We start from the raw sequence: 18,375 nt of genomic DNA, 5'->3' as shown, positions 1-18,375 counted from the left end.
AAAATCCAGTTCTCTTCTTCTCTCAACTATTCCTTCAATTTTTCAACGTCTTGCGCGTCATATCGTGTGCCCGGTTTCTAATATCGGGAAATCGGCTGCCAAGCCTCGTCATGCCTCGTCGATCCACTGTTGGCAGAGCCTCAAGTTCGACGTAAACATCACGTCTGATCCTATTTTTGGTGTTTCTCTTGATCTCGTGTCGCTTTTTTGATCAACTACATCACTTGGCCTTCAAAGAGCGTGACTCTTCCATGGTTTAGTTTAGTAAAGAAATGCCAGCAATTTTCTGTCATGTACGGATAAGAAGGATTCATCTGCACATCCGGGAGGATTAACGACATCCACTATCACTCTTTAGCGAGATCACTGCCTCAAAATCCTCGCAATTGCTGGCAAGAACAGTCAGTAAGCGGTCAAATGCTCACCGACAATGTATTTTGAAAGTTGCCATGTCTCGGCAATTGGTCTGATAAGCGATCTTCGAGAGTGTAGTGGCAGGTGGGTTAAAGAAACATCGAGACTTAGTTAGGGGTGTCATAAAGATTAGAACAGTCTACCCTAAGCTTAAGTTCCTAAGTATGCCTAAGTTACTTTATCAATATGCTTCTGTGTCCTGGTTGTTAGTCGAGGTGGATTCCAATCGCCCTGACAATGACATCGTTCCCCATAGATTGATACAAATCTTGCCAAGACTCACCTACTTTAATACAGGTATCGAGCCAGTCAAGTGGAGATACTGCCTTCACAAAGGAACTTAGAAAAGAAGATAAGGAATGTATGGGTATCATGAACTACCATTGTATCAATGAACTGCGTGAATCGTTCCCTAACCAAGACTACCAAGCACAAATGAACAAGTCGCCCGTATGCGCTGCAACCAATTCATATGTTCTGTTTTCTTCTCTTGACTCCCGTAACCCCCCCGGCCCAACCTCACATCTCCGGAAATAGCAACGCAAATCCCTATATCCAGGCCACGTCCGTTACTCCGCTCAGCTTGATGCCGCCATGCCCCATCTTTATACCATCTTACATGGCTTTCTGATGAAACCTTTAAGGCTTGGGGATGCGGATGGTCTTGCTGGTCATGAGGCAGCCGTGAATCATGAACAGGAGAACGGCAGGGTGAAACTCGAGAGCGGAGCCCTGGAACCAGACACCGAGGGGAAGGTTGTCGTGAACCCAGCGCTGAGACAGCCAGTAGGCCATGACAGCATCCATACCGAGCGAAGTAGGAATAGGAGTTCCCTCGAAGTACTTGCTCTTGCCGGTCTCATCCTTGGGCAAGACGGAAACAGTGACGTTGAAGCGAGCGAGACGGGTGAGACCACAAAGAACGAAGAAGGTAAGACCGAGAGTGTCGGCGACGGATCGGAAACCAAGGGTGAAGGCGACCATAGCGGGGGCGACACCGAACGAGATCTAGTTCTTAGGTTAGGACTCAAAATCGGGACGAAGAAAGCAAAGGAACGTACCAGGTCAGCAAGGGAATCCAGCTCCTGGCCCATGAGACTGCTCTTCTTCCTCCATCGAGCCACCTTGCCATCGAAGAAGTCGAAGAAGAGACCGAAGGGCAGGAAGAAGAGAGCGAGCCAGAGGTTATCAAAATCCTTAGGATCGCCGAGTGCGTATCGTAGGGAGGAGAAGATTGACATGACACCGCATGCGCCTGAGATGAGAGTCAGCTAAATGATCCAATCTGGGAGGCGGCGCACATCAAGGCGCTGTTGTCCCTAGCTCAGGTGTATATACCGTTCATGAGAGTGATCAAGTCGGCAAGGTGCATGGCTCGCACGAGGGAGAAGTGTCCGACATCAGCAGACAGAAGGGTCTTTTGCTTGTCAATGGCTGTACGAACAACGATGTTAGCTTCAGGGTCATACGCTTGCTTTGGGTATCTCATCGCAAGGCTAAATCTCACCAGGGCTGTTGGAGGACATAACGTCCTTGGTGTTCCCGTTGGAACCTGACATGGTGTTGCTCCTTCTGGACATCTTGATGCGATATGATACAAAGTTCGGTCGAGCTAAAGCGATACAGACAATCGAGTTCGGAGAGGGGTATTGCCGTCGCAAGCAGCTTCAAGTCGGAAGTAAGCGGTGTCTTTTAACAGACAAAAGAAAATATCTTGATAGCGCAGGAGAACTATCTTTACTGGGTCGAATGATGCTGCGTAAGCTCAAAATTCTACCACGTCTCTGGTTGTTGAGTGAAGTTTGAAAGAGGAAGAAGAGCAGGTTTTCCCAGAAGCGGTTGACGTTGAGGATTAGCGTCGCGGTTGCTCTTTCGCGGCGGGACATCCAACTTCTTTCCTTGCTTGGGTGGATGCCGTCATTGTGGGCGCTAGCGTTAGTGCTCTGCACGTGATCGATAGCTCAATGTTTCCATCCAACCAACCATTGATTCTACAGATATTGTACTAATATTGTCACATGTAGTGATTAAGAATGGCATTCGTAGGTCACACTCACATAATGAACCAGACCGCTGAATGAGTAGACATAGGAAGGTCTTATATCGAATGTTGTTCGAAACTCACTGACTACCTTACAAAACCCATCTGGTGTATCATCACATGCAAGCAAGATTTACATAGGTCCCATCGTATTCGTACAGACGCTCTTCAACGTCAGGTCGATTTGTGTAAGGGACACTTAATGGAGAGTTGTACAAGAACATGTCACTATGTACAACATCACGATTCGATAACGCACTGGGTCTTAGACTCGATTTCAACTTCTGATATCTTCTGCGGTATTGATTCAGGCCCGCTCCTGTTCATGGTATAATGCGTATACGTCTCCCACTAACTGATATGCAAGCTTGTATGTACGTGTGCGACCTCTTTTGAGGCGGTAGACAAAAAGAAAAAGTACACCGAACGCCGGACTCAGACAAAGGTTCCGAACAATACTTGCGGCAGCTGCCTGGCCACGTTGAGACAAGTGAGCGTGCTTTAGCACGCGAGGAAGGCGTATACCGCCTTTCCTTACTTTATGATTACCAATTAATGCTTCTCCATCATCAGTTGACTCTTATCCTGTAGTTGTTGTGTTCAAAAGCTGTTGTAAAAATGGCTTTTTTTCATGTTCATCGTGTGATAAGAACTGAAAAGCCATCAAGCCACTGGCCGCATGAGCCAGAAACACCACAGATTATGTATCCTCGAGGGGGTATCAAAGTGTGTCTAAGCATGTTAGCAAAGTTAATGACACGCTGAATGGGTGATAGACTTACGAATCGCCTCCATGTGCATTGCCGTAGATGGGTGACTTGCGACCCAAGCTCGTTAAAATTTGAATACCATCAATCCAGAAACCAGACCGCACGACAAACCCGCTAATATATTCACCACGGCGGACATCTATATTGTTAGATTCTTTCTCGCTCATAATTGCATTGGGAGACTTACCGAACTCAAAGATATCACCTCCTTCCTTTCCGCCTTTTTTACCAAACAACTGCCTAGAGTCATCGTCGTAAACGAACTCCATACCATCGACAGCCAGTCCGTGGTAGACCACCACACGAGAAAGAATTCGATCTTGCTTGGTAGCGCTGGTAAAGACAGCCTCCGTAGGTTGGGTTCCGTCCATCTTAGAGCTACCCATCTTCTGGCTTCGGTAACCATTCTTTCCGTTCGAGAGCTTGACATGCGATTCTTTTGACACGAACTTCTTGTAGTCGTCAATATCAATTGATCCACCGCCGTATGACTTGACAGAAATCTTCATTGCACCCTTTCTCTTCTTGTCAGGCAATCTGCCTCGCAGCTCGCTCTCACTAAGCGTGACTTGTCGAGACGGCGTTCCCTGCTCAGCGGGATACTCAATCCACGCATGACAGACGTCGTCGCCCTCGGCGTATATCTCGACGAAAAAGATGCCCGTGGCTGCCATAACCAAAACATTGCCATTCTCTACAGGGAAGGCTTGAACACTAGCGTCGGAGTTCATGGGAGGATCGTTGGGCAGACGGAAAGCTGGATGGGCTCGGAAGCGCAAGCAGTCAAGACGATGCCAGCCGCATTCATCAGCCAATAGCGCAGCTCCCCCCTTGGACTTTGTTCTCGTACAATAGGCCTCGCGGGCTACAAAAGTGCGGTTCAGCACCACATAGTCTCGTAGCATGATGCCGCTCTCTTGGTGTGGGCATCCAAATAGATGTCCCGTCTCATGCATATGCGCACCAATGCCAATGTTGGCGGCTTCCCAAGAACTGCCTGCTTCGTTGCAGTCGTTGGCCACATGGTTTGTGTCTGTCGGAGTACAGTCGGTGAAAGCAGGAACGACTTCTTCAAAAGTTGATGGGTAGCTGTGCAGACAATGCGACCCAAAGATTGCCAACTGCAAATCGCCGTCTCCACCTCCAAGTGCAGCATGGCCGGTGACAGTCTTCGCTTCCTTATCCCAGTGAGAGTCCAATAGTAGGCACGAGACATAGAGCTTTTGCCCAGGGAGCGGGTTGAAGTACTTCTTGACGGCCTCGGAGGCGATTCCGTACAGAGCGCCCTTGTCAGTAGCTTTGTCGTTTTGTTGTGCCTTGTTAAGGTCCCGGATCTCAGCAGTAGTTTTGTCGGAGCGAATGATATGAACTCTAGCCTCGGAGCGCATGGTACCGTTCTCTTGATCGCGATAGTTGGCCGAACCTGTTGTCCATTCCTCATCAAACCGGAATGCGCGTCGTCCGAGCTTGTTCCTCCACATCTGTTCTGAAGTGAACGCTTGCCACAGATATGCTGCCATCCTGAATTTCCTCACGGCAGTCCCCAATCCATTGCCCTCCTTTTCGGCTCGGGCGGGCGACGCATCGAAGGTCTCGGGTGAATCCTTTGCAACCAGGATGGCAAGCTGCAGTGGTGGTGAATTGTTGGCGGGGAGCATGTGAACGGTGAGGTAGGAGGCGTGGATCGAGTTCGAGCTGTTGCTGTTAGGTAGTTTGGGGCTTGAAAACTCGAAGCGCAACTTGTTTGGTCCTGGCTGCAAGTACACCAATGCCTTGAACTGCGAGTTGCAGACGGGCCAGCTGATCGCTGGGAAATTATCGTCGAGGCGACAGACGTTGAGAGTTCCGTCAACAACATTTTCGGCAGGGTTTCCAATTGTGCCGTAAACAAGAAGAACCTTTTGGTAGACCTATCAATGGTTAGCATTGATTGCCATGTTTTATAGAGTTGTCATTGCTATCTGGGTCTTGGCAGAGGTATATCTGCCAATAAACCCCTGATAACATGGCTTGCAGCTGCATGTGCGCCACCAAGTTAAATGGCCACAGAGCAATTCAAAAGCAAAACATCCAAGACATACCCATGCATTCTCAGTGATATTGATCAATCTTGGGGCATATGGTGACGTGGGTAGGGCTTGTCGTCCGTTAACAGGTGACCCAAGGCCCGACATGCCGGAGACACTGTTGCGGTTCGAGTTGGCAGTGAGCGGCGGTCGCGGTTGAACAATTTGCTGTTGACTCTGGCTATGAGAGATGTGAGACTGTCGACGCTGCAGATTCTGATCTTTGACTTGCAGATGCAGAGCAGGATCGGATTGGATATCGATTGAAGGCGGCGTTAAGGAGCCACTCGAAGGTGACTCTCCCTGGGAGGCAGCGCCATCACTGGAAGTGTCTGTTGTAGAGCGATTGGTACGGAAACTGGCCCTTGATCGGCGGCGAAGGCTGTTGAGGAAGGTAGGGGCCATGTCGCCGGCGACTAAGACCTGCTTTGTCCAAGATGATTGTCGATATTTGTATTCAAGAAAAAAGAAAAGAAAGAAGTCGCGGGGAAAGCAAGAGACCACTCAAGCAATCCAGAGCAGAGGCGATAAGGCAAGAGAAAGAGCGCAAAAGCGAAAGCGAGAGACTGAGTTTGAAGTAACCAAGAACTGGGGTCGAGAATCAAGAGGAGAGTGCTCGTATTGTAAGCTTAGAGGAACGAATGGGGGTGGTAAATGTAGATTGTGGTGGAGTGAGATCCCGATGGGGGGTGTAACGAGAACGGAAGCTGTCAGATCACTGCAGCGCCAACTTAGCAGATTGTAGCAGAGGCAGAGGCCGTGGTAATTTCCTTGAAGAAAGAAGGTTGGAAGGTGCAGAAAAGAGGAAAGGGAAAAAAAGGAGAGGGAAGAATATGGATTAGTAGAGGTGCACCAAGATGGATATCAAGAGATAAAACAATACAGATTCAAATCAAAATCCACCCTCTTACACTCGCTTTGCCATGGGGGTTCTTTTTTTCCACTGCCTTGGAAGATAAACTAGCCCTCAATAACCCCTGGAGGACATGAGTGTAGTGGATGGATATATCCCTCCCTATCCCTGGTGATTATAGATGACGGAAGATGTTCTGTTTGGAAGACGACTTCACTGTAAAAGTAAAAGTGGCTGGTGCGTGCTTCTTTCCCGCCGAGAACGTGCCAACCCGATGGAGCTTGGACCGGAGGATCCGCTGAATTGGTGGGTTGCGGCCGTTGCAATTCATTGCCAACACTTGATAGCCTTCACTTGAAATACTGCAGAGGCTGATGATTAGACTCTACAGCACCTGCCCAACCTGCCTGGTAACTCCCACGAATAGACAGGACCTCAAGAGTCTGGGTTCGCTGCAGACATGTCTCAGCTACTGCCTGTGAGAGGAATGATAAGGCACCGAGCACAGCACTTTTGTCCTATCTATCCTATATCCGTAGGTCAATTCGCTTGCAAAAAAAAAAAACATCCCTAGCCCAGACGACTAATCCTTGTATAGGACGTTATGTGCAGTAGAGGCCAAGCAGCCAAGCACTTAATATTTGCCGAGTCAAGAGCGATCGTGATCCAAGGTGGGTTTCTCGACTCTAACCAGGCACAACAGCAAATATCAGTGGAGCTCTGATATTGAATTCGACCAGCCGCATCCGCATCCAGCGGGAACCCAATCCTGAGCAATAAGCGGAAGCCCAACACCAACCAGCGCCGCCCATTAGTCGACTCGTATATTGAGACTGCTTCGTCCGCCGATAGTGGCCGGCATTCAACAGTCGGTCAATTCTCGCCGTGCCAGGTATTGAGTGATGCTTCATGGCCGCTCTACTATAAAAAGCACTGATATTGTTTTGAAACCATCAAAACTCTCCCCCTCCCATCAATCGATGACGTCGAGATAAAGAAGACCAAGCCCCTGGTCACGTCCAGCGTCTAGGCGGGACCATCCCGTGCCGGCGCCGATAGTAGACCATCCAACGAAATTGCGTTTCCATTCAAGATCCGACGTTAAGCTTGAAAAGATGCTGCAATCTGGTGTGGGCTTCCAGGGGACAAGCCCAGTTTGAATGGATGGTGCCATGAGCCAGACATGATTGCGAAGGCCTTGCACAAGCGCTGCTTTGTTAGCGCATGCACCTCGCCAACTCACACAACCTTAGCACTGCAACGCGACGCAACGTCTCTAGCATGTGTCCGAGCCCAAGCCCGAGTAACCTACTGTACTGACTGAGTGGATGGAATTCAAGGTTTCCTCCATGGTTGAAATGGTGCGAATCTAGCTATGGCCATCCCGTTTCAGATCTCGAGTCAATTCAAGGCACCACTCATCAAGGGCTCCATACACTGCAACACCAATCGGACATGGAGAAATTGGTGATACTTTTCTTTCTATGCACGAGATTATCCTGTTTGAAGTCCGAAGGTGGTTTCATCCCACATCACGGCAGCAAAGAGGAGATCATGACAAAATACAAGCGCACAGCATACTTTGACCATCATATGCTAACAACAATGAGCATATTTTGTTAAACCCAAAGCAAAAGATCCACGTATGCAGAATGCACCGTTGAGGGGTATTTTACAAGGAGGGTGAGCTGATGGATACGATGCTGAATGATGACCAGCTGACGACAAAGAGCCTCGCCTCATGTTACGCCCAAAACGTGGGCATAGAGCCATGTCTCTATGCTAAAGTTATTATGGACAACTAAGACATCCTTTGTTTTGGTGCGTCATCTACCGCTGGTCGAATAGAGATAGAACCAAAACCATTGAGACTGCTAAGACAACACAGCAACAACTTCCACGTTTACCGGGGAGCACGACGCCGTCTCCGATTCTTCTTAGGCCAAAGTCCCTTTTCTGGATTTGACGGGCATCATAGTTCGGTTTCCCCGCTTTCCAATTGAGCAACGATGTGTCTCTCTCAAACTCTCACAGAGATTGTATGCCAATGTTATCGTCCGTCTTACATATCACTGCCTAGTCGGTGCCCTCGGTGTTGACTGAGTCGTTCGGTCGCTGATTGGCCAATGACTGGATCATCGATCAAGCTGTGCTGCTCAGATAGGAAGCTCCCATTATCATGGGAGACATATCACCTTCTGGCAATGTAAGAAGAAAAAACAAAACTTGGATAACCCGGTCGAATATTTGGCCAAGTATAATCCAAGCCTTGACTGAATGTGAGCTCCAATTATCAGGAAGTTGAGTACGAATGTGCCCGAACCACGATACATAGGTAATCGATAAGGAGATAACTCAATCCAATACTCAACTGAATTGGATAGAGCAACTGGTAGTTGATCAATGGTGACAATTTCTTCTATCAGACCCGAACCAGCGAGCGAACCGTTCGCTAGCGAAATTAGAAGTATGGAGAGCTGTGCGAAAATCATGCATGGGATCTACCTCCTATTTCTATTTGAACTTGTAGAGGATAGGGGAGACGATATCTGTGCAGTATCCGTAGATTGATCGCCAAGCTGATATTTGCTCAGGCAATCCCTTGCATCGTGGTCGGTCAAGACCGAGTTTTGGTCAATCTTGAAAATGGTCAGGGGCCAATCACGCTGAAGAATGACCAGCAAGGAGTTGGATGGAGTTAAAACAAAGGACAAAGATCAAGCTAACAATGCAGAATAAAATAATATACAGGAACCTTGCATAAATCTAGCAGATGTAAAATGAGCTGAGTACGGAGTATATCTCAACGGTAGCTCGATCTAATAAAGGGGACTGCATCTCGCTTGTGCTGATAGAGGCCTATCAAAGGCGCCTGATGATAAGGCTTTCGCAGGTCTTCGCCTTGGTCTCCGTATCTGTCTCCTGTGAACCAGAAGCCTGGGTTGGATGGAGCTCTCTCTTCCGTTCCAGCTGGGAATGGAAACGCCAACTGGGTCGATTGCTGGCCCAGCAGCGTCAGCTCGAGTGAGAAGGGATCACTGCAAAGCTTCTGATTGGCTGAAATCAGTGTGCAAAGTGCATGCATAAATACTTTTTCTGAAAGTACTCAAGTAGAGTGTACATGTCTAATTAAAAACTTGCAGGGCAGATCGGGTCTAGTGAGCAAACTGGGGGTTTCGTTTCCAGAGGAATGTGACCAGATTTTGCTTGGTGACCCCAGCGACCGGATGCTGGGAGAGGTTAGTTGACGTATTGAACCGTGAGTCGTCTCATGTTTTGGTGATGGATGCTTTTTCGCATGTTGAAATTTGAGCCACTGCAGTTGAAGAGCTTTAGTTTTCGCTTGTGCTTCGATATTAGGGGGATGCTCATCACGGACTTTACCTATGCAAAGACACCAGGTAAGTAGATTATGAGGCTGCATAACAATAATAAAGAACAAAGAAACATCATCAAGTCCTTAACCGAACAAAGAAATGCGGCTAGAAGTTCATTGTTTACTACAGATCCGAAGCTCAGCTTGAGGGGAAACTAGTACCTTGGAACTTAACTGCTACAGTCATTAATGGTTACCCGGTCGTAGTAGCACGGAGCCCCTCACAGGGCAAGTGGCTTCAGAAGAGGTCAAAGTACCTGCTACTTGATGACGGGCACCTGCAGAGTTAGCGGGGCCCACTTGAGCCAAGTTTAGCAGGCTCCAGCTCCTAAAGGTACAGTACCTAACTGTAACGGCCCCTCGAGATTGCATTTGCATTGGATGCTTCTCTTTCTCTCCAACTTTACTTTGATTCTTCATTCATTCATCCAAACACCACCCACCAACCAACTCACCACAATTCACTCCTTGAACCCATTTTTTGCACCTTGACTCTCCTCGACGAGTCTTCTAACCTGTCCTCGAGTATCACCAATTATTTATCACCTCCTTTTTACTCACATCGATCGATTCGACCACTTAATTTCTTTCACCTTTCACGGCGGTTGCCCCTAGCAGCAAGTGCACAAAGTGCTGCAGCATACAATGTCTTCGCCGTGGAAGAAACAACCAGAGGATGTCGTCGATAGTGTTCTTAAGCGTGCAGAAGTGAGCAAGGTAAGCAGATTATTTTACCGTCGACAAATTCATTTTCAATTCTGAGCCGAATCTATCCTCTTCTCCTTGAAAACCACCTTTGACTGACAGTTCCCCACTTCTAGATCGCACGTCGTCTACAGAACCGTCTCGCCCTCGCAAAGTTCAAGACCAAGCATGGCTGGGAAGATCTCACACTCGACTCCATCGAGCCCAAAGTCGAAGAGGAGCTGCGAAGAAAACGCCTGGCCGAACCTACAGATGTCCTCTCCGACTCATCATCAAGTGCATCCGACCTCCCATACCCTTCTCGAGCTCTCATGAGCTCTCCGATGAAAGCGCCCCTGTTCTCGGATGCGATAGGCTCCAGCAACGGCAGCACCGGTCACCGCAAGCGCACATACCTCGCCACATTTCATGATGTTTCATCGAGCCCTAGCAAACGATTCCGACTCTCTCCTACAGCACACAAATCCTTTGGTAGCAACGGTGTATGGAAGAACTCGCATTCACTTGCACGATCTTCTCCTCTGAAGCCCCGGCGGCAACAGCACTTCACCACATCGGGCGGTCCCGACGTCTCCTTTTATCAGCAGGGTATGATGGGCCGTGACCTGACATCACCTAATTTTGCAGCCCCTTCCGATGATGATGACGATCTTCTGCCTGTTCACTCTTTCAACCCTACCAACATTCGATCATCTCCTCCACGCACACCACCCATGCGTACCCGATCTCTCAATAAGCGAACCAAAGGTGATGCCGGTGCAGGTGGTAACGGCAAGACCGGCGAGGAAGGCGCAGATCTCCTTCTTTACCTAGCGGCTTCACCATCGCCAGCTGTCAGAACCTCAACCAGAACACGAATGGAGCCTCCTTCAACCCCTCCTCTGAAGAACAACAAGATGGACCTGCCTTCTTCGATGATGATGACACCTGGTGGGGGCAACATGTTCCCAACCACTCCTAGCCAAGCATTTGACTTTGCCGAATTTGTCAACATCACACCCAGCCCAGCACAAAAGACATTCAAAACACCAGTCTCACTCACGGCAACTAGGACACCCGTGAGCGTAACGCAAAGACGACTCACGTTCGACTAGTGGTTGTCGTCGAGTTTCGATTTGTTTACTTGATGGATATGGGATTGGTGTTGAACCAGGATCCGAGTTCCTCGTGTACATGATACCATGACAACACCCGCGCACGCATCTTCTTTTCACTTTTATTATACTGTTTGGATCCTGCCCCAGCTTTCTGGGGCGTACAGAAACGCTCACTGTACATGTCTGTTTTTACACTACTTTTGCGACGGCGTTATAGACTAAGCGGCTACGGCATGAAGACCGGTCTTTTATCCCCAAGGAGGCCGCAGGAGGCCGTGTCCCCGTATGGAGACCTGGAGGATGGTATATTTGGTGGTTGAGTTGATTCATCTCGGTTGAGGTGAAGCTTTGATAAAATGAAGATTACTATTACATTATGGGCCGGTTCAGGAGAAAAGGGGTAATTTACCTGAGGTTACTAGATGGGATTGACGGAACGGCTTATGGACAATGTGATTACATACTACTTTATTATCGACTTAACCAAACTATTATTCACATTTTACTATGATTTGACTTGGGCCGTGAATATTGATCGTATGATCACGGCCCGTCTGCAGTTGACCTCATGCAAAAACCTTTTTTCTGCAATAAGCAAGGATCAAGGTCGTGTTTAGCGCGCGTCCGACGGGCAATTTACGCGCGAAAGAGCACGCAGCAGTAAAGACGTGTCCGTTTCGCGCCCTGGGACACTCACTCTTTAAGATGTAACCAATCAAATACAGGTTTCTGGCAGAGTAAGTTTCCATGTCTGATGTCATGAGTTCACGAGGGATGAGTCGACTAGAACAAAGCGTGTTATTTGGTTGGATGGACGCGGATGGGATGTGGATTAACGAGTGGCTCAAGAGTACTTTGGAGACAAGTACTCGACCAAAAATGTAAAGAATTGGATGCTACTGAAAAAGAAGGTGTCCATTACTGACTGCATATCAAGCTTATCATGGCATGACTCTATTATCTGGTCATGGTTTACCTAACTACTAACCTATCCTGCCCTCAATCTTCAGCGATCCTTACAGCTTGGATATCGCCTTCTGTAGAGTCAATAATATCCTCAAAAACATCCTCAATGGGCGTGACAAATGCATATCCTTTATCATCTCTCCAAGCTTTCTGTCCTCTCGTTAGCAACCCGACAACTCTGCCCTCGCTATCAAACACCGCAGCACCGCCATCTCCCGCATCTGCAAAAGACTCATCTGAACCGCCACCGCCTACGGAACAAATGGCGCCTCCAAAGATAGGCCACTCTAGTGACATTCTTCCTTCTACTCGGCACAAGCTCCGGTAGCGGCCAAATGTCCCTTGTGTAATGCCCGTGCTGCTGCCGCCTTTCCAGAGCTTTGTGCCTTGTTCCATGCTCCGTATTGTCAAGCCTGGACTCGGATCCTTGAGCTTGACGCCGTTGACTTGAAAGCAGGAGGATCTTTTGCCACATTGGCAGATCAAGAAGCCCGAAGGACCTGGTGGAAGTGCGCCCGGGTGAAGGATGTTCTGGCCGTTTCGTGCACCCATTCCCAGTACAGCCCAGTCGAGTGCGTTTCTATTCCGGCCTATTCTGTTGCCGGAACAAAAAAGGACTCGATGGACCTCAGAGAGATGGGTTTCGAAGAACTCAGCTTTTCTGGTTCTCTTCTCGTCGATGGCCTCTAGAAGATCGGCCAGTTCTAACGGTTCCAGAATCAGGTCGCGTTTGTGGGCAGTTCTATCTTCTTCGAGACACTTCATGGAAAAGTCGTGCTTCAGCCGAGACGTACTTTCTATGAGTGCTGAACACTTATCGCGATCCCTGAACTGGAATCCTCGCTCATCGACTTCTTCAAGATGGCTGTTCCATGTGGCCGGCACTTCTCTAAGGTATATCTTGATCCGCTCGTATTGAGCCTTAGTGAGGGTTCTCCCATCACCATATCGACCCGAGGTAGTATCCAAACAGGCATTGTATCCTTTAAATGCTGGTCTAGCGACTTGGTAGTTCGTCAAGGCGCCCTTGTGCCATTTATCAGGATCGGACCTTTGCTGGAATTCGATCCAACAGCCCATCGTTGCGCACGCAGCAGGTATGCCATCCGACGAGCGCCAAGTAGCGGCGATGTCATCTCCAGGTCTCATCTCGACCCTGTACTCTTGGCGGTTATAATGTGCTCTTTCACCCGCGGTCTTGGTAAGACCTTCGAGGCCCATTGGTGGCGTCTTCCTGAGCATATAGCTCTTGCAAAGGCCGTGTTCCATATGGACGAAGAGATTTCCCCACTCTATCTCCTTGAGGCGAGTTGTTATGTCCCTCCTAACGTCTTCCCATTCTGCCTCGTTGGATCCAAGGTCGAGAGAGATGTATATCGTGATAGGGTTCGACCATGGGTTCTGCAAATACCCTCGCTTCATCAGGGTGATGGCCGTCGTATGCGATCGTGTGGCCTCGTGAGCTTGAAGACGTTCGTATACGCAATCACGAATCTTTGGCCAGTCTTGTTCCAGGTGCATATTTGCAGGCGGGTGAGAGATGTATACCGTTTGGTGTAAGTAAGGAGCCCTCATCTCAAGATGAGCCTTTTGATTCTCCTCAAGATGGCCATTCAGCCATGTTGCCATGTCTTGCACGATCAGTGGCCATTGCCATTTAGAATCGCTATTCCAGCCCCCGACGATCAGAAGCGTAGGAATATTCGTGTGAGGGTCACTGGGAAGTGAAGAGTGTCCAATATACCAGCGGAAATAATGGGCCCTGTATGTGATATGGTGCCTCGAGACACTCCTGTTAAATTCATGATAGACGCTTGAACAGATCTCTAGCAGCCAGTTGGGGAGCTCATTATCATCGTATAACTCCAGCGGTAGTGGACAGAGGCATGGCCATGCTGAGCGGAACTGGGCAGTCTCTAACCGGGGAGCGTCTAATAAAATCCGAGACATCTGGGAATCCATGTCGATACAAGAAACGTTGTTTGAAAACGAACTGTGTGATGATAACTGCGCAGTCGTTTCTTGGATAGCTTGGATACCGAGGAGAGTAGATTCATAACTAAGTGGATAGAGTATTTTCCTTTCTTATGGCAATGTCATTTCAGATAAGTTTCCCATAAACACAGCATCCAAAGCTTAACCATCATCACAAAGTATAAGTTCTGTGTGTTGTCAAGGTCCATAACAGCATCTCGTTCTGAGTCGCCTTGAGCTCAACAGATCTCTAGCACTGCATAGTGTTTTACATTTAGTCTAAGGGCTACTTAGTCGCATTAGATATTCGATGTTACAGTTATATCTAGCCAGATATTTGGAAGAGCCTTTTAGCCTCATAAAAACCTAGATACATCCAGATTGTCTGTACAATATACCCAACTCGGATCAACGAACAGTTAAACTTCATATCATGGATACATAGAATCCACTCTGTCTTACAATAAACTATTCACACACACATACGTGGCAAGTTACACGAACAGCACAATTTTTATTAAATAGGGTTATAGAACTAAAGTCTCGGCGGAGCATAGCAAGCTTTTCTGATTTTGACTCTAGCAACAACCATCTTGGTGTGCGTTCTTCTAAGGGAAAGAAGGAGAAAAGCCCGGTTCTGTGGTATCATAAGCATAAACGCTGACATCAAACATCAACACCCATCTATCCATCTTCTAATTTTCATCATCTTCTTCCATCCTTACAACAGGCCATGCATCCTCCAAGAGAACCTATCTATGCTGGTCCTCCGCCGAGATGGAGCGAATCGAATTGTTTCTGTGTTCCTGGGACGAGTTCTCACATCGAAAGGCCAGCTCAGCGCCTCCAAGAGTTGTCGTCACTTCTGGAGTGCTGGGGAGGAACGGGGAATTCAGTCCCGTCGTCCCCATACCGGCCGTAGATGCTGGGAACCCGAGGGGGTACAGGAGGCCACTCGCTGATCGAGCTCACTCCGCTGGTATATTTCGAAGTGAAGCTGTCAGCACGTGACTGTCTAGTAGTGTACCGGTTGTTATTGTTGCTGTTGTTGTTGGCGGTACTGTAAAAAGAGCTGGCAACAGTGTAGCGAGGCACTTGTTGAATGTTGCCATACATGCTGGGAACCACTCGACTATCAAGCTCCAGATCAAAGGGGTTTGAATGAACCTTGCCCCGCCAGACCTCTTGTGGCCTGAGATTCATATTGTCACCCGTTGATTGAGGGGTAAGATTGCGCGACATAGATGGGCTTCGCCGTTGGTCGACAGCTCCTCCGTATATCGTCGGCGATTGCCGCGCAAGCTCTGGCGACATGATCGAGTCTCCGTCAGCAAAAGGGTCGTTCGCTGCATAGGGCCGGGCAGGCTCAAGCGGTTGCGGCACCATTGAGCCATGGGGCGGGACACTATGGGAATATTCACGGGCAGTGGCAGAAGGTCCCCCGACGGCGGAGTTGTAGTCGGAGAAAGGATTAGGACTTGGTGTTCGTCTTCCGTCATAACCCTGTTGCGCCATAGGAGGAGCCGCAGCTGGGACATCACTGGCAATCGAATCTTCGAAGGCCTGAGACCACCATCCATTCTGTTGCTGTAGCCCAGGGGGGGTTGAACTTGCTCTGCTATGAGCACGTGGAGTGGGCATGACTTGGCCTTCATGGCCGAATTGAGAGTTTCCGCGGCTCATGTTGATATGGGAGGCGTCACTCATAGATTGCCGGAGTCGTTGACTAAACTTCTTGGCATTGGCACTCATCGCGGCTGCGACTTTGGCAGATCGGGGTGTTGGGCCCAGGGATTGATTATCGATTTCATACTTCATCAGATTACCAGGTGTGCCGGGTGGTGCACCTGGACGAATACCGAGAGGCGTGAGAAGGGTACTTCTGCGGCGCTGCAATTTGCGTCTTCTGATGAGCCAGAAGATGACCAGTGCCAGCATGGATATTCCCAGGATTGAGCCAACGATGCTTCCCACAACGACTGGGGTTGCGCCTGCATTGTCCTCTGACTGATCCTTGACAACGGCACCAGGGGTTTCGGTTTCCGAGGACTGGCCAGTTCCAGCAGTTGCACCGAGATCAATAGTCGTAACCACGCCATCAGCCAAAGTCGCAGTCGTATACAAAGGCTCGGAGCCACCAACATTCGTCTCGTCGTCATCAGAATCAGAGCCGTCAGAGGTCTCGGTAGAGTCACCAGCAGACACATCAGTGCTGGTTCCCTGTCGGGTTTGGAGAGTTGTTGAGCGAGAGGGGGGACCCGTGTAAGTGAACGATGCAGTGTCAAACTGGAGAATTTCAGAGGTAAGCGTCGCGGATAGTGAGAATGATGACTCTGTCTCCGTCTCAATGATCAGACGAGCATTCTCTGGCGTGTTTCCGGGCCCTCCTTGCGTGGTCGGTTGAGCAGACGGTCGGGCAGGGTTTTGAGCATCTGTAGTTACAGGATCCGGTCCATCGATGAGGCGAGCGTCTTGTGGAGTTTCCTGGGGTGCCCGTTGAGAAGTTGTCTGGCCAATTGACTCTGAAGATGTCTGAACGGGTGGCTGGGCGTCAGTTGTCACTGGATTAGGACCATCTATCGGTTGGGTCGGCTCTATCGTCTCCTGAGGCGACTGCTGCGAAGTTGGCTGTGCGATCGGCTCAATGGGAGGTGTTGTTTCCTGAGGTGCTTCCGGGGCCGGTGGTTGAGGAATCGGTTCGATAGCGCTAATCGTCTCGGGCAAAGGTGCGGGTGGTGCAGGTTCGGGTTCTTGTCCTGGCGCAGTCGTAGGGACAGGGTTGACCTCCTCACTTGTCGGAGGGATGAAAGATGCAAACTCGGGGGCATCTCCATTGTTTGCAGGGACCTCTTGAGGGGGCTCCTGCCCAGGTGCCGTCGTAGGGACAGGGCTAACTTCTTGACTTGTCGTAGGAATGAAGGTCGCGAACTGCGGAGCGTCTCCATTTACAGGGACCTCGTTAGGAGGCTCCTGACCAGGCGCAGCTGTGGGAGCAGGGCTGGCTTCTTGACTTGTAACAGGAAGGAAAGTCCCAAACTGCGGAGCATTTCCATCGTTTCCTGGAACGCCGTTAAAGGACTCCTGTCCTGCCACGGTTGTGGGAACAGGATTGACCTCTGGATTTGTAGGAGGGATGAAGGACGCAAACTGGGGAGCGTCTCCATCCACTACAGGAGTATCGTTGGGAGGTGGCAAGTTCTCAGCAGGCGCCGTTGCAACAGGTGGTAGGGCGGCGCTTTCAACGTCCTGTGTGCTGTTGGCTGGAACATATTGTGTGACCACGACGGTTGAGACCGGGTCTGGGACGACGACGATGCGAGATGCCATCTCGGTCTGAGTAATTATTACGGGAGCTCTTGCGTCGAGTGATTGTAGGTTATTGGTATCGGCGTCTTGTATGCCGGCATACTGTCGTCCAAATAAAAGATTCAATACAGCCCGTGTCCTGAGGGCTAACATTCTTGACTAAACACTTCGCGATGCCAGTCGCAATTGGTGAGAACTGAGCTCAGAAGCCTAGCTCGGTGTTGAACAAGAGTGAAAATAATCAGCAAGTGTGTAAGAGTTTACATAGGGGCCTCGGTGGCCATCTACTTGTTGGCGATATGCATGTAGATGGATGACCCAGTCACCATGTAAGTGGAATGAGAGTAAGAGAATGTCAGTATCACGGCCAAACACCGTGACAGGAAAGTATCAAGAATGAATGAATAACGTTGCAACAAGAGAATGTAATAGGACAACAAGGAAAGTAAGGGTACGAAACAAGGAAAGAACACCAAGAGAAACAGAAACGGAGAGAGAAAGAGAAAGAGAATCAAGCAAGACGAAGAGTGTGAGAAGAGAACGAAACGACAATATGATTGCCCAGAAGGGGGGAAGATGGCCAAGACGAAGTAACCCAAAGGGGAGAAGGACCAAACGCTTCTACTACTAGCGTTTTACCTGAATCCAGATATAACAGCACAGGTTCAGTTCAAGTCGGTAGACCGGGATGTCATGGCGCGATACCCTGTCCTGCGACAGATCTGAAGCACGACAACCTCCCCACGCTGTCTGAGCTTAACTGCGCTACACTAGTAGCACAGCACATACTGCAGTCTAGGCTGTAGC

The 18,375-nt window shown here is 49.2% G+C and overlaps 5 protein-coding genes across 5 annotated transcripts; 1 reads left to right on the top strand and 4 right to left on the bottom strand.

Annotated features, from left to right (window-relative positions):
- Positions 1-1,053: 1,053 nt before the first annotated feature.
- On the bottom strand, positions 1,054-1,994 carry B0J16DRAFT_380338 (uncharacterized protein; the record flags this gene model as incomplete). The annotated part of the gene is made up of 4 exons (XM_046131063.1): positions 1,054-1,422; positions 1,476-1,669; positions 1,753-1,848; positions 1,922-1,994. 4 exons carry the CDS (start codon positions 1,992-1,994, stop codon positions 1,054-1,056), a joined length of 732 nt encoding a protein of 243 aa, XP_045986356.1.
- A 1,096-nt stretch (positions 1,995-3,090) lies between these two features.
- On the bottom strand, positions 3,091-5,696 carry B0J16DRAFT_261941 (putative peptidase family-domain-containing protein; the record flags this gene model as incomplete). Its single annotated transcript, XM_046123287.1, has 4 exons — positions 3,091-3,187; positions 3,238-3,364; positions 3,413-5,135; positions 5,307-5,696. 4 exons carry the CDS (start codon positions 5,694-5,696, stop codon positions 3,091-3,093), a joined length of 2,337 nt encoding a protein of 778 aa, XP_045986355.1.
- Positions 5,697-7,043: 1,347 nt separating this feature from the next.
- B0J16DRAFT_333100 (uncharacterized protein) lies at positions 7,044-8,904 on the bottom strand. The gene has a single exon (XM_046126784.1). It carries the CDS (start codon positions 8,634-8,636, stop codon positions 8,322-8,324), a length of 315 nt encoding a protein of 104 aa, XP_045986354.1. The 5' UTR covers positions 8,637-8,904; the 3' UTR covers positions 7,044-8,321.
- Positions 8,905-9,910: 1,006 nt separating this feature from the next.
- Positions 9,911-11,332, top strand: B0J16DRAFT_60269 (uncharacterized protein). The gene is made up of 2 exons (XM_046134146.1): positions 9,911-10,237; positions 10,342-11,332. Exons 1-2 carry the CDS (start codon positions 10,166-10,168, stop codon positions 11,317-11,319), a joined length of 1,050 nt encoding a protein of 349 aa, XP_045986353.1. The 5' UTR covers positions 9,911-10,165; the 3' UTR covers positions 11,320-11,332.
- A 497-nt stretch (positions 11,333-11,829) lies between these two features.
- Positions 11,830-14,374, bottom strand: B0J16DRAFT_333097 (uncharacterized protein). The gene has a single exon (XM_046126783.1). The coding sequence runs from the start codon at positions 14,248-14,250 to the stop codon at positions 12,322-12,324; it is 1,929 nt and encodes a 642-aa protein (XP_045986352.1). The 5' UTR covers positions 14,251-14,374; the 3' UTR covers positions 11,830-12,321.
- Between the last annotated feature and the right edge of the window lie 4,001 nt (positions 14,375-18,375).

Source organism: Fusarium flagelliforme (genome assembly GCF_020744385.1).
Source record: "Fusarium flagelliforme strain FIESC 12 MPI-CAGE-AA-0113 chromosome Unknown B0J16scaffold_2, whole genome shotgun sequence".
Taxonomy (NCBI): Eukaryota; Fungi; Ascomycota; class Sordariomycetes; order Hypocreales; family Nectriaceae; genus Fusarium; species Fusarium flagelliforme.
Note: the sequence above shows the minus strand (reverse complement) of the source record. Positions and strands in the feature narration are given on the sequence as shown.